The 14,531-nt window shown below is 41.7% G+C and overlaps 1 protein-coding gene across 2 annotated transcripts in view; it reads left to right on the forward strand.

Moving 5' to 3' along the window:
• The window catches only part of CREB5 (cAMP responsive element binding protein 5), a 574,610-nt gene that overhangs the window by 555,648 nt on the left and 4,431 nt on the right, over positions 1-14,531 (forward strand). For both annotated transcript variants that reach the window (XM_006896122.1, XM_006896123.1), the window contains 2 exons: positions 1,944-2,267; positions 6,085-6,312. In XM_006896122.1, coding sequence (XP_006896184.1) covers positions 1,944-2,267; positions 6,085-6,312 — 552 coding nt within the window. The remainder of the gene's footprint in view (positions 1-1,943; positions 2,268-6,084; positions 6,313-14,531) is intronic.

The raw sequence follows: 14,531 nt of genomic DNA on the forward strand, positions 1-14,531 counted from the left end.
AACCGCCTCTGAAAACCTACTGGAGGGTCAGCTGTGGGTCACTTCGAAATTGACAGCAAATAACAACAACAACAACATAGGTTTTTAGTAATTGAATTTTATCAATATTTAATTAATTATTTTATTTAATTATATATTAGAATGTGTTATATTATTTCATTTTTTTGTCTTATGTATATTAAATATGTAATTATTTATCAATATTTCATTCTAACCAGTTAAGAACCATTAATTTTGCAGGAGTAGAACACAGTTGCTTAGGTTATGATATAAATACCTCTCTTTACTCCTATCATTACACATCACTGTCACTGATCAGGTAGATAGGAACACAAATATGCTGATTGCAGTGGTCCCCAAATAGTGCAAAGCTTAGGAGGCTCAAGTTTATGAGAGGCACCTCAGAAAAAAGGCCTGGCAACATTTTACCCAACACATTGGCCATTAAAACCCCATGCAGCAAAGTTATATTCTGGCATACAAAGAGTTTGTCAAGGATCGGAACGGACTCTGTGGCAAATGGCCTTAAAATAAAATTGTGGTGGAACATGGCACGGTTTTCATCTACTCATCGTCCGTGGCTGCTATGAGGCTTCGGTGGCAGATTTGATCCTGGAGTGACAGTCACTGAAAGACACGCAACAAATAAAAGTATTTCTGATCTGTCTCTTAGTAGGAAGTCTTGCCAATGCCAGCTGTAGTGTCCAACAGAAGTGACAGAGGAACCTGTGAGAGTTGGAACTCCTTGGGACTACATTGTTTCCCAAGTTTTGAAAGTTTTATGCTTTTGACATGGTGTCATTTTACCACTTTCCCATCACTCATGTTAGTGGAAAATATTTGAGGTTTTCCTCCTCTGATAGGTTTCCACTCTGCAAGCTTTCGAAAACTTTATTTGTGTGCTGATGCATAATACTTTGGTGTTAGAAATGTGTTTGGACGATTGATGTGATTCACCCACTACAAAAGGTGAAGCAATTAAAAGATCCGTATTTTTCTACTTTTTTTTACTTTAATCCCTCACAAAGTCAGAAGAAAATGATTGTGTAGCCGAGAATCAAGAAGACTGTGAGAAATGCCATAGTAACCAGTGGAAAAGAATTGTAAAAGTGATAGATTACTAATCCTAAATTGAAACTTTCAAATAATCTTATACTCATTCTACATCCTAAAATTTGAGATTATGTCTGCTTTAAGTAAAAATATTTTGTATTGTGGTATATGTATCAAACATGTTAATTATGTTCATCATGTTCAACAGATTTTTTTCCCCATCCCCCTTAACAGAAGGCCAGTGTCCTCGAAGCACTGAGTAAAAGAAAAACTTGTTTATGCTTGTAATTCTAGAAAACATTGTGCTATATCAGAGGGGCATCAGGTATACAGTTTAGAGACATTGTGATATTAAAGAGTCTATCTTATTTATAGTTACAGCCAGCTGTCAATGTGATATAATAAACAATCGGGTAGTAGGAAATACCTTTTAGCAGGATGTATAGAAGCAGGATGTTTTGATAGAAGGAGCACCAGTAGCACAGTCTAAAGGGAGTTGTGCTGCTAATCCAAAGGCTGGTGGTTTGAATCCACTAGCCAATCTGAGGAAGAAAGATGGGCAGTCAACTTCCATGTGATTTACAACCTCTGAAAACCCCCTGCAGGGTCAGCTGTGAGTCAGTTTCAACTGCACAGCACCAAGGTTTGACGCTTGTTCATTCACTATGGCAGCTGAATTAACACTTACGCCTGACAGTGTCCCTCCTCCCCTCTACAATACAAAAGAAAATCTGTAATTCATACAAAAGCATCTTTATTCTCATAAAAAACGCCAACAGTAATTCCATTTGAAATCCTATACAATTGGAAATAGGAGTCATTAGGCATCAAAAGCCCTGATGTGTTCGTGACTGACCTCGGGGGTTCTCTCTTGCTTTGCTCTCTTTCAGAGGTTGAAGGCCGCATTGACTCACCACCCTGCCGCCATGTCAAATGGGAACATGAGCACCATGGGACACATGATGGAGATGATGGGCTCCCGGCAGGACCAGACGCCACACCATCACATGCACTCACACCCGCATCAGCACCAGACACTGCCACCCCATCACCCCTACCCGCACCAGCACCAGCACCCGGCACACCATCCTCATCCTCAAGCCCATCACCAGCAGAATCACCCCCATCATCACTCTCATTCCCACCTTCATGCACACCCAGCGCATCACCAGACCTCTCCACACCCGCCCCTTCATTCCGGCAACCAAGCACAGGTAGGTCTTTTTAATGTTCTCTTTCCGTTATGGTTAACGGCAGGCTATAAAGTGGGGAGGCATTCACATCAGCCTTGCTTGACAAGCCCAGGTGTTCTGCCTGGCACTCTGTTCATTTCCTAGGAGGTAGTGGTTAGCTATGCCACCGTGCAGGAGCACAATTATTTTCTATAATGAATACATTAAGTAGCAGTCTCAGTCTTTAAGGGAAGGTGTGAACCTCAAATTCTCCCCAAATCTGTTTTTGCGTTGTATTGCAAAGTCAGCCCTGAAAGAGGAGTATCAGTAGGAAGATTTGAGAGAATTTAGGCTTAGGAAGAAAGAAGCGAATAAAAAGTAATTTATCCTAAGCCTGATTCTACTTATATTGTAGTTTAAACCATCACAGAGGTTCAGTTTTGTCGACTGTAAATTGCAAGTTCACTGTCATAAGCAACCATCTGAGTAATTGTAAATGTTGAAAATCTGAAGAGTAACAATTCAAGGCAAGATAAATAGGCTTGTAATGGGTGTTAGGCAAAAGGTGCTGTGTAAATGGTGCATAGAGGTGACTCATCCCACCTAATGTGAAATGCGTTGGAGGGAGCAGAGAGAGCCAAGCTCTGTAGATGATCAGTTCAAGAGCAAAGCTAAATCCCAGCGGTGGAGAGTCACTAGGAGTGGCTAGGAAGAAAGCCGACGTTTAGACTAAACGGAAGGAGGGTTGGGGGACCAGGCAGACATTATGTCACCCAACCCAAGTACCCAAGTGAGTTTTAGTAATTGAAAGAAGGGCATGGCTGGGAGCAGGGCTTGCCCCAGACACTGGACCCTCCAGCACAGTGACCTCCAGCCATTCCACAGTTGTATACTCCCCACTTCCAACCAGCAGGAGTTGGTCAGAATGGCGTCAGAACCCAGGGACTGCCAAATAACACTTATTCACCACCTCTGTCCTCTGCCTTGAAAGACAAGACTTAGCAACCTGGCAGTGATTGAACTCTTTAACTCCCCTCCAGAATGCAAACACCAAACCTAGGGAGCCATCCACTAGCCACTTAATCATCAGAAAGCTTGCTTTTGCAAAGATCCTTCCAAGTGTTGTATGTAGTGGATAAGCTGTAGAATGAGAAAGCCTTTCATTTCTTTTCCAGCTGACTTTCAGGGACCCCAAGCCTCAGTTTTCCCATCTACAAATAAAGATAGTATTAGAATGTATGTGTAAGCTCTAAATGGTATTAAACATAAGTGTCTCTAATACATCCTCAGCTCTGTTGTCAATGTATGAATCACGATTAGTTCCAAGCTATGATGGAAGTTTAGTAAATTAGAAATAAAATGCTGTCCAGAGCATCATGTTAGCCACAATTTAGTCACATACCATATAAAGATGTGCTTTTAGAAGGGAGCAAAAAACCCTACAACCTCAAAGTTAGGCTAACAGATTCAAATATAAAGTTATTTTTAAGGAAAATAAAGTTTTGACTGCCTTTGTCACAAGGTATTTCACAAATAAGTTTAACAGTTCTTTAACTATAAAAGCTATTCATTAGCTAATTACCAATTAACTAATTACCCTGTTTCAAGGCAGTAAATGACCAATTGTCTATGCAATTAGTTAATTGCTATTATAATTCGTTGCATGAAAGGGTCTTTATTTTTATTCCTATACTAAATAGTTCAAGTTGATGAGCAGAATCATTTAGACAGTATTCCAAAATACTACCCTTCTATGATATTAAAATGGCTAAGATCTTCTGTTGCTAATTGCATTTTTATTAGAGTAGCAGGTATAGTGGTTTCTATAAGTCTTCCCAACTTCTAAGGTAATTTAGAATACATGCCACCTTTTTGAAATCCCAATTCATCCATTCAATCAGAATGTCAGAGGATCTCTGAGTAGAATTCTATAATCAGTATAACAACATTTAACCAGGCACAGAATCAGATCTTAAGGTTTAATTTGAAATTTCTCCTGCTGGTAATACAGATCAGATACATTCAAGAATGTAATGTTAAAGGACCAATATCAGTTCACGGTTAATAGGAATTTATTTCTTAACCAGTCCGCAATTCTTCTCCCTCTGGATGAAGACACAGGATGTCAGGGGATAAAGTGAAGTAAGAACAGAAGAATCCAAGATAGAGTTACTAGAATCTAGTTTTGCCTACTTGAAAGTCTTGTCTAGATCTGACAATAAGAGATCACTCTTTAACAAAAAAGAACTTGTAAAAGCAAAATTAACCCTGTCTTTAGTCCATTCCCTTCCAATGCTTTGCTTTGGAGTAGTTAGCTCAGAGGTTAGCTTCTGAAATGACAAGTGCTAAATCTTTCCCAGCCACTCAGGTGAGCAAGACCCTAGACAATTTTATTTTGTTACTCCTCTGTGATCGGGAAGACGGGACTCGCCAACACATCCCTTTTAGAAAATGTCTTTGCTTTAAATAAAATTACAGTGAGGCAGTCCAACTTCAGCCCTGATCTAATTCTTTTACAGTCAGTCAGATCAGGTTTGATGGAGTTTAGAATTAAAATGTATCATCACCAGTCAATTGATGTCAGCCAGTAGCCATTCTTAGTGCAATTACAGTCATCCTGATTGATTTCAATCACAGGCCTGGACTGTAGCAGAAAAGGTCATTGGGCTTCAGCTTTACATTTTTTTTACCTGTTATTTCTGCAGGTTAAATGTCTCCTGTAAAACAATTTTATGGGTATTAAACCTATAAACCTGAGTGACTAAGAAATGGGGAAAGACCCCCTTTATTGAAAATGAAGAAGGCAGGAGAAGTGAGGTGCGTGAAGCAAAGCCTTAGGTGTCCAGACATATAAAGAGTCAGTCGTAGAAATTTCACAAGGTGCTGTGTGTCTGACTTGTGGAGGAAAATAAAGCTTTTCGTATAGGGGTCTCCAAACTTTCGATGGCACTGAGCCCTATGCAGACCTTACAAGCAATCTGTAAGCATAGTAAAAATTGTTAATAAAGTGCTTTGCCACTCCTAGCATTTCCTTATAATGGAAGTATATGGGAGGCATAGCCATCCCTGACTCTCTCACACACATAGTGGGCAAGGGGGGTTTGATTGCATGTTTCCAGTCAACTCTGGGCTCCAGGAATGTCCTGTCAGCCAACACTACCAGAAACAGGCTTGTCTGGCTGCAGAGTGCAGGTTGAGGTAGTCCTCTGCATCAGAGCCTGTGCAGTGGTGAAGTTAGGGTGACTTCAGATGTCTTGATAGGAGTCATAGTAGCAACAGTGTCTTAGAGCCAACTGAGTGTTTTAGGGACGTGGTTGTAACATGCTTAGAAGGGAGGAAACGCAGCAGCCAGCCCAGCAGAAGATTTCACCTGACAGATACAGTGACAGCTGTGCTGGCTGTGTCCACCCTCGCCTGGACTTGGGCTGCTTGAGTATTAAATGCACTAGAAAGGAAAACATTTTCATATCCCAAGGAGAAAAAATAGGTCTCCTCTGCCAAGATGAGGCCAAATGCCTGTCAAGGAACGATCTGAATGTTATCTGGCTAAATGTTTTCACAAGTTCCTCCTATCTCTTGCCAAAATATCGCAGAAGATAGCTAAATAATAATATTCTACTGCCATCCATTCCATTCCAACTCATAATGACCCAATAATATAAGACTACAGCTTAAGGATACTTTTTTAAATTATTTTCTTTTCCATAATCATGATTTCTTTATTTACTTTATTCTTAGGAGATCTGTGTGACCCATTTACTAAAGCAGTTGACTCCGTGTATTTCGCGTTTTAACACTGGCTTTGGTTTCACCCCTTGCCCCACGTCTCCCTTCCCTGTCCTCCCCACCCCTCCCTCAGGTATCACCAGCAACACAACAGATGCAGCCGACCCAGACGATACAGCCGCCGCAGCCCACAGGGGGACGCCGGCGGAGGGTGGTGGACGAGGACCCCGATGAGCGCCGGAGGAAATTTCTGGAACGGAACCGGGCAGCTGCCACCCGTTGCAGACAGAAGAGGAAGGTCTGGGTGATGTCACTGGAAAAGAAGGCAGAAGAACTCACCCAGACAAACATGCAGCTTCAGGTGCAGGCCGGTGGCTCCCCCCCGACTCAAAGGCCCTGTGTCCAGTTGGCATTTCCTGTCCCCACAGGCATTTGTTGACCTACCCGAGAGTAGGCCACGTTTGCCCGCAGACTCACTGCAGGAGTTCCTCACGCTTTATTAGCTCTGGGACACTCCGCAAAATGAAAACAAACCATGCCATTTTAGAGTCATCTTCCTACAAGGCTCTGAGGAGGGGAAGGACTATCCCCCACCCCCAGGCTTTCCTTGACACCTCGGTTGAGCAATTATTTATTGTGTTGACCCTCTCCAGTTCTCAGTTTCCTTCTCTACAAAATGGGAATAATAACTTCATAGACTTATTGGGAGGAATAAATGAACTCATGTCTGCAAAGTGGTGAGCATAGCGCCTTGTGTATCATAAATCCTCAACTGCAAGGCAGCTGCTTCTAGTCACTGAGAAGGTTGCTTTGATTTGTAGTGTTGTTGTTGTGTTGGTAGTTTGTTGTTACTGTGTATGGTCAAGTTGAAACAGATTCCTAGTTGGCCCTCCAGTGGGTTTTGAGAGGCTGTGAATCACATGCGAGGAGACTGCTCATCTTTCTCCCACAGAGCAGCTGGTGGATTCGACCCTGTTGCCTTTGGGTTGGCAGCACCCTACCACTTTGAGTTGGTTCCTCATCAATAAGCCACTTTATTTCAGGAAGGGAAATAGAAGTAGTATTTTTCTCTGGGGTGGTGGGGAGCAGAACAACCTAGAAGTCATGTTCGACATGTTATAGTCAGCTTGATTTGAAATACCATGACTTTTGCTTTATTTGAGCAATTTACTGAAGACATTTTGTATATAACAAGACCACTTTGTGGCTACTTGAAGAAGGGCACCAGCAGATTTTATATCCTACAAATAATGCCATTCATGACAGTTGGTCTAGCAACTAAATCAAGATGTGACAAAACACTTCAGGGATAGCAGTTCAGTGCTGCTGGGAGAGAATGGCACAGAGTGAAAGGTTCAGGGACAAAGATTTGTCACTGCAGGGAGAATTGTATCTGTATAGTTTACAGGTCTCCTTGACCCTCTGCCCTAGCTGGTTCTCTCTGTGTTCTTATAAAGGAATCTTTAGAATGTCATGCCTCAAATCCTTTGCGTAGTCAATTCCGCAAAGTGGAGAGGGTCTTGGGATGCTCATTGAGCACACTGAAAGAATACAGAAAGATTGGGTTATACATGAGCTGAGCTCCGTATCTTTATTATAGCCTGTTTTTCCCCAAATGCATCATTCTTCATGTGATAAATGTAATTAAGTAACTGGGAAACACAGGTAGCATATAGGAGTAAAATAATAGTTCTTCCTTTTAGCAAGCACCCCCACCCAGAAAGAAATCGAGGATTGCAGGCCCCACCACCATCTCTAGCCCCATAGTGCCTGTCACGGTGAGTCCCTGAGTGTCTATGCCAAGTAACCATTTCTTGAATAAATGAGTGGGTTCCCACCACCAGAGAAACCAAGAACAAGGTGCAAAGAAGGTGCAAAGATATAATTGAAGGTATTCAAGCCACAGAGGGATGACTAGGTTCAAAAATCCTTAAAGCTATCCCAGCCCCAAAGCTTATCATTCTAGAATCTGGCACAGACAGTAAGAAGCTGTAGGATGTGAGAAGCTGTAGTATGTGAGAAGCTGTAGTTTGTGCAAAGCTTTTAGGTGGGACATGGGTAAGCATTTTTAATGTTAATAGATGTGTTTTTATTTCTATATGTATTGAAAATTATGATAAGGGGCATCAAACTCAAAATTGCATGTTTTTTCTTAGTAAGGAGAAAGAAAAAATAACTTTTTAAAGTTGAGTTAATTTGAGCAAACATGTTAAGTAAATATTGGTTGGGGTGTATGTGGGCCTGGCAAGCATGTTAGTGGTGGTTCTGCAGTAACAGAGGTTTGAGAACGCCTGGCATTGGCTGCCAGTTTTCAGAAGTGGGCTGCAGAAGGGTTGCGAAGGTGTGAAGGTCTACCCACCTTTCAGCTTTCTCAGTCTTGGCACTGTGCGCTGTTGCTTTTGTTGGATGTCATCCAGTCAGTTTTTTATGCAGAGGGGGCCTACTCCATTTGGGTTCCCCAGGCAGCAGATCTTAGGGAAGCAGATCATTAGGTCTTTAATTTGTGAAGCCACTAGATAGTTTTGAACTACCAATTTTTGCATAGCTGTTGTGCACTTACTACTGAACCTCTAGGCTCCTGAGTCCCAGTAATTCTGTACTGTAAGAGGCTATCCTGACCTTTGCAGGAAGCTTAATAACATCCTTGGGCCCTATATACTAGATGCCAGGAGAAAGCTCCCACCCAAGTGTGGCAACCAAAAGGACATTGTCACATGTTTGTCGGGGGCAAAGTCACTCACATTTGAAAACCACTGCCTTTGATAACGTTCAACCACAGTGATTGACACAGTGACTGCCACAGTGGGCTCTAGTGTGTCAGGAAGTGTAAGGATGGCACAGGATAGGACAGAGTTCACACCTGTTGCTCATAATATCAGTATGGATTATACTCAAATAATGGCACCTAAAAACAACAACAGACTTTACTGAAGACACCATGAGTAGCTGGGTGATATGTATCAATGTTTAAAAGCAGCATTAATAAAGTCTGTTCCCACAGAGGTACTTTGAGGCAATTACAGTGGTCCTTGAGCATGTAAATATGGGGCATCGTAAAGTGAAGATGCCAGCTTGCGTGGAGGGCAGGCATGTTCCTGACTTAGCATGTGTGCTTACGGTTGCTTTTACAAAACATAGATTGTCCCCAGTCCACTAATTTTTTTACTTTGTGTGTGTGTCAAAATGACTTAAGAAAAGGATTTCCTAAAACTCCTATCACCCCAAACAGCAGCAGAAGAAAAAGAATCCTACTGAATCCTTTCAGGAGAAATCTATACTTGTAGTTCCTAATGCAACGCGTTAGCAAAGACCAGTCCGCAAAAGGCTAAATTGTTGATGTTTTTCAACCACGACTTGGCTTTGGGGAGAAAGAAACCACGACTGTTCCCTGTGGTATGTTGGTGTTGAGTGTTCTGCATCATGCCCTCTTAGCCTGGTGGGGGGGAGGCTGCAGGTTGGGCTACCTTTACATGACCCTTTCCCTCTCACTGGACCTTTGTAAAAAGAAAAAGGTGTCTCTCTTGAGGCTGGTCCAGTGAGCCAAGTTTTAAGTAAACAGAAATGGAAGGTGCTAAGCAAACAAACTCCAGCCAAACGGAATAGCCACGGTCTGGATGGCCAGCTGCCACTTTTGAGTTGCTTCCCAGCATAGAACCTTCGAGTTCGGCTGCAGAGCTTCAGACTGGCATAGCCAGAGCTAAGAAAATACAGTCAACCCCCAGACCTCATTTCCTAATCTTAACAACAAATCTCTGCCCAGAAAGTCAACAGAGGAATAGGATTGGGGAAGCTATTGGAAACCACATTAACTTTTTCTGTGCAGAGAAGCTAAAGCTCAGAAAAATGAAGATTCTTCCCTAAAAGACATAAAATCAGTGAGAGCAGATGTAAAATCAGAACAAGGGCCCAGGCAGGTCTTTGTGTAGATAACGCATTGCTCTATGATATTTTGTTTTAGAAAATCCTTAAAGTATCTATGTGCAGTATATTTATCTGCAGTGCCTATATTGCAGTGTGGCTAAGGGTTGCTTTTATGTGGAGCTAAGTAGATCGTATGTGTTCTATGGATGATATGGAAATCATCTGGTCGCCCATGAAAATAATTGCTTTTCTTTTCTAGAGCAAAGACACATGGTTCAAGTCGCTGCTGAAATTTTAGACACACGATCCTAGGTTTGGGACTTGGCAAGAGAATCAGCCAGATGGGAACTGTTGCTTGACAAATTGAAAGTCCTTTATTTCAGAGTGAACCGAATGCAGGCTCAGCTAATCTACAAAAGGAAGGGGCAGCAAGCTATGTTATATTGCAGGGCTCATTTCGATAATTATTTTTTTGGCACAGACTACTGGTTACTCTCTCTCTCTCTCTCTCTCTCTCTCTCTCTCTCTCTCTCTCTCTCTCTCCCCCTCTTGCTTTATCATATAACAAAACATTCCCAAAACCCAAGCCTGCAGATGTCACTATTAGAGACTTTGCCCAGTGCTTGTGACTGTGTGTTACTGTGGCATTGAACTTTTTTAGAGGGATGCCACTTCATCCCTGGGAGACCTCTCCAGTTCAACAATAGATTAATCCAACTGCATCTACCTTCCTAGAGTCTGTTCTAAAGTAGCTGCTTTAGAGTTGCAAACCCAGATTAATTCAGAAAAATGAACAAATGAAAGGTTAATTTCAGCAGGAAGACCAATTTTATTATTAATACTTTGTTCAAAGTGCTTTATGATTAAGACCTAAAACTGTTACTATAAACTATAAATAAGGAGTAGAAAAAGGAATTATTTGCCTCATTTTAGAAAATAGTTCAATTCAAAATAAGAAAATCACTCCAGAAAACCTCTTAGGTCCCTACTAGAGCTACAGGGCTCATTTGTTTTATCTTTCACATATTTTCAACTACTGGCTTATCAGGCTATTTTATTCCAAAATAAATTCAAGGTGATTCCTATGTTATGTGACCTTGGAAAGTATTTCTCCTTTCAATATAGCCTGGTCTCTCCTGCTCCTATTTTCTTCTGTGTATCGATATGGAAATCCTTAATAGGATTAAGTATGTTCAAGAGTCAGTTTTTTTTCTCTGGGGCAGTGACTCTTAGCCTTACTTAAGCCAAAAGGCCTTTATGGAACCTGATGTACTCTTTAGAATCTCAGTCAATGTGTGTGTGTGTGTGTGTGTGTGTCCACACGTGAGATTTTACTCTAAGCTGAAGAGTAAAATCTTATGTGTACATGTATCTATACATATATGCTCATGGTATCAACAGCCAGGAAATCAAAAGATGAATTGCATTGGGAAAGTCTGCTGTCGGGGACCTCTCCAGATTACTAAAGAGCCACAATGTCAGTCTGGAAACTAGGGTGTGCCTGATCCAGGCCATGGTCTTTGCATTACTTGCTATGCATCAGAAAGCTGGACAATGACTAGAGATGATAGAAGGAGAATTGATACCTTTGAACTGTGGTGCCGGAGAAGAATATTAAATATACACCATGGACTGTTCTAGAGAGGGTGAAATCAGGCTGCTCCTTGGAGCCAAGGATTCTGAGGCTTCGTCAGGCATACTTTGAACATTTTGCAAGGAGGGACCAGTCCTTGGAGAGGGAAATCATGTAGGGGAGGGTGGAGGGACAGTGCAAGAGAGGAAGACCTTCAATGAGATGGATTGATTCAGTGCCTAGGGTAATGGCGATAGGTGTTCAAAGATAATAAGCTTGGCACAGGATAGAGTACAGCTCAGAGCTGTTGTACGTAGAGTTGCTATGAGTCACAAGCAATAACAACTAAGCTGAAGCTAAAAATTTTGCTTGGTAATCTGTCTTAAATACTGTTTGGATGCACAAAAGCTGCTAAAAAAAGCTCATTTATGAACTATAAGGCTGAGCAGCATTTTTTAAAATATTATAAGTAGTTAATTGATAAATACAAAGACATTAAGATTGAATCCTTGATTATATTAAATAATTGTTGTTGTTGTTGTTGAGTGCCATAGAGTCAGAACCAATGTATAGCTGACCCTTCAGTAGATTTTCAAAGACATTGAATAGAAATGGAGGAACCTACCCAGCCTTCTCTCATAGAGCAGCTGGTAGATTGGAACCACATGCCTTTGGGATTGCAGTACAGCTTCTTACCACTAGGCCACCAGTGCTCCCTACGAAGGCAACACAGAAATATCTTTAAAATAAAAAAAAACCACCTTCCTGGAAAGAGTTTAGAGAACTAATGCAACCATCTTGTTTTAGTTAATCTGGTATTGTAGTTTGGAAATCAAAAGCCAGCTGAGAGTTCCATTTCCTGCTGGACACTGTTTCATCCATTCTTGTCACTTCTTTGACTGTGCCTGTGTTTCTGTTGTTAGCTGCCTCTGAGTTGGTCCCTGATTCCTGGTGAGGCTACACACGGCAGAGCATGATACTGCTTGGGCCCCATGGTCAGTTGTAGATTAGATCATTGTGACCTATGAGGACTTCATGGATTGGTTTTCTGAAGTAGAGGCTGCCAGCTCTTTCTTCTTAGTTTGTTTTAGTGCAGAATCTCTCAGCCTGTTTAGCATTATAGCAGCACAAGCCCTCCACTGACATGTGTGGTGTCTGCCCACAGCGTGCACTGGCCGGGAACTGTACCCAACCAAGGCTGTCATAGGGAAGGCAGGAATTCTACTAGTGAACCACTACAACCCTGCCTGTGACTTTAAGACGTTTATTTGGTCCTTATTAGCATCAGAGTTCTGAATATATGATGTAAACAAGAAGACTGCACTTTACTAATGATCTTAATTGGCATTCCATTTTTAAGCACAATGTGACATAAACAATGTATTAGCACATTACAATAAGAAAGATGTGTGTCTGTGTGACTATTAATTTATACTTCTCTATCAATGGTGGTGTTGCTTTGAACTGCAGAGTCAGAACCGACTCATAGCTGACCTTCCAGCGGGTGTTCGAAGGCTATAAATTGCATGGGAGAAGATTACCCGTCTTTCTCCTGAGGAGCAGCTGGTGAATTCAAACCCTGGAACTATGGGATTGACAAAATAATTTCCTTACCACTACACTACCAGAGCTACCTACTCTCTTAAGAAGTAGATGTGCATATAGATACGTAGTTTGAAATAAGGATCAGTTGTCAAGGCATTCTTATTACAGATCCTCACAATTCCTAGGCTTTCCATTTCCATACATGCAGTGTATTGCTTTGCTGGCAAAATGCATTACTCTCCTTGGGCAAAAATGTCACTGAAGTCAAAGCTCACACATGGGGCATTGGTTACAGGTCAGAATAGCACTTGTGCTGCTTAGAGAAGTGATTGGTACTGTTTGATAGTGACCTCTCATGGTAGCAAAGGTTTATTTTGAGGGAGTTTGGGGTGTGCCAAGTGCCATAAGTATTTAGCTCCTTGCAACCATTGAAACCCAAAGAGCGGAATTCACAGTGTTTTCTTAAGGAAGAGGCAGTGAACAATTACTGTCTGGGAGACTGGACCCCGCCTGAAAGGGTGGAACTGCTCAGGACACAGTGGGGGCAGGAAGTCAGGAGGCTGAAGTCAGCTGCTCCCAAGACAGCCACCAAGGAATTGGGTTTTTTTCCCTCTGTACAAGTGTAAGAAAACCAATTTTGCGTCATTTGCTTTTCATACTTTCCTTGTTTCTTGTTACTTAAGTCACAGTAGAAAAGTGTGCTGGGTCCGCTTAACCTTGGACTTGACTCCATGTTTGTCTGTTTTGTCTGCACCTGAATCTCTCTGACTGCAGGTGTCTGGCAGCAGCGATCTCTGAGAAGTGGTATATCTTTCGTTCAAATGTAAACAGTAACACCTTCCATGAGAAGGAAAATATATATACCTATATATTAGCACCTGTGTTTTCTTTTCCTGTTTTGTTAGAATCTGTTCATTTGTTTAATATTCATTCGTTTAAAAGGATTGCTTTCTAATCTAGATATCTAAAAATATCTTCCTGTATACATTCTACTTTGATTGTAAAAAGCTGTCTAACACTAAAACCAGCCCAGTCCACTACTCTCCAGTCAATTGTAGCTCAGAGTGATCCCCTCATCCAGTTTTTTAGGCCGTAAATCTTGATGGAAGGAGGACTTCTTAGCTTTCTTCCCCACAGTGGCTGATGGATTCAAACCACTGACTTTTCAGCTAGTTGCTTAAAACATTGCCACTTGTGCCACCACAGTGCCTTGCTATATAACACAGTGCTTACCAGGCCAACATTTTTCACGTGTGTAATTTAGTGCTATCCATTGCATTAGTCACTTTGGGGAGCAAAATAAAAGCAAGCCAACTGCCTCTGAGTTGGTTCTGGCTCATGGGGACCACCCATCAGGTTTCCAAGGTTATAAACTTAATGAGAGGTTGACTCCCCATCTTTCTCCTGTGGAGCAACTGGTAGGCTTGAGCTGGCTATTGGTTAGTTTTGGTTAGCAGCTCAACCTTTAGCCTGCTGGATCAAATTAGCCCTTGCCGTAAAGAGACTTCATTGCTGCATTAAACAGAAGGAGAATTGGGCAAACAAGGGTGTCTGGATTTGGAGGAACATAAAAGTAGAGAGGAATGAAGTAGTATTTAAAA

The sequence above is a fragment of the Elephantulus edwardii genome, unplaced genomic scaffold (assembly GCF_000299155.1).
Source record: "Elephantulus edwardii isolate Elephantulus edwardi_28Jun2011 unplaced genomic scaffold, EleEdw1.0 scaffold00182, whole genome shotgun sequence".
Lineage (NCBI taxonomy): Eukaryota > Metazoa > Chordata > Mammalia > Macroscelidea > Macroscelididae > Elephantulus > Elephantulus edwardii.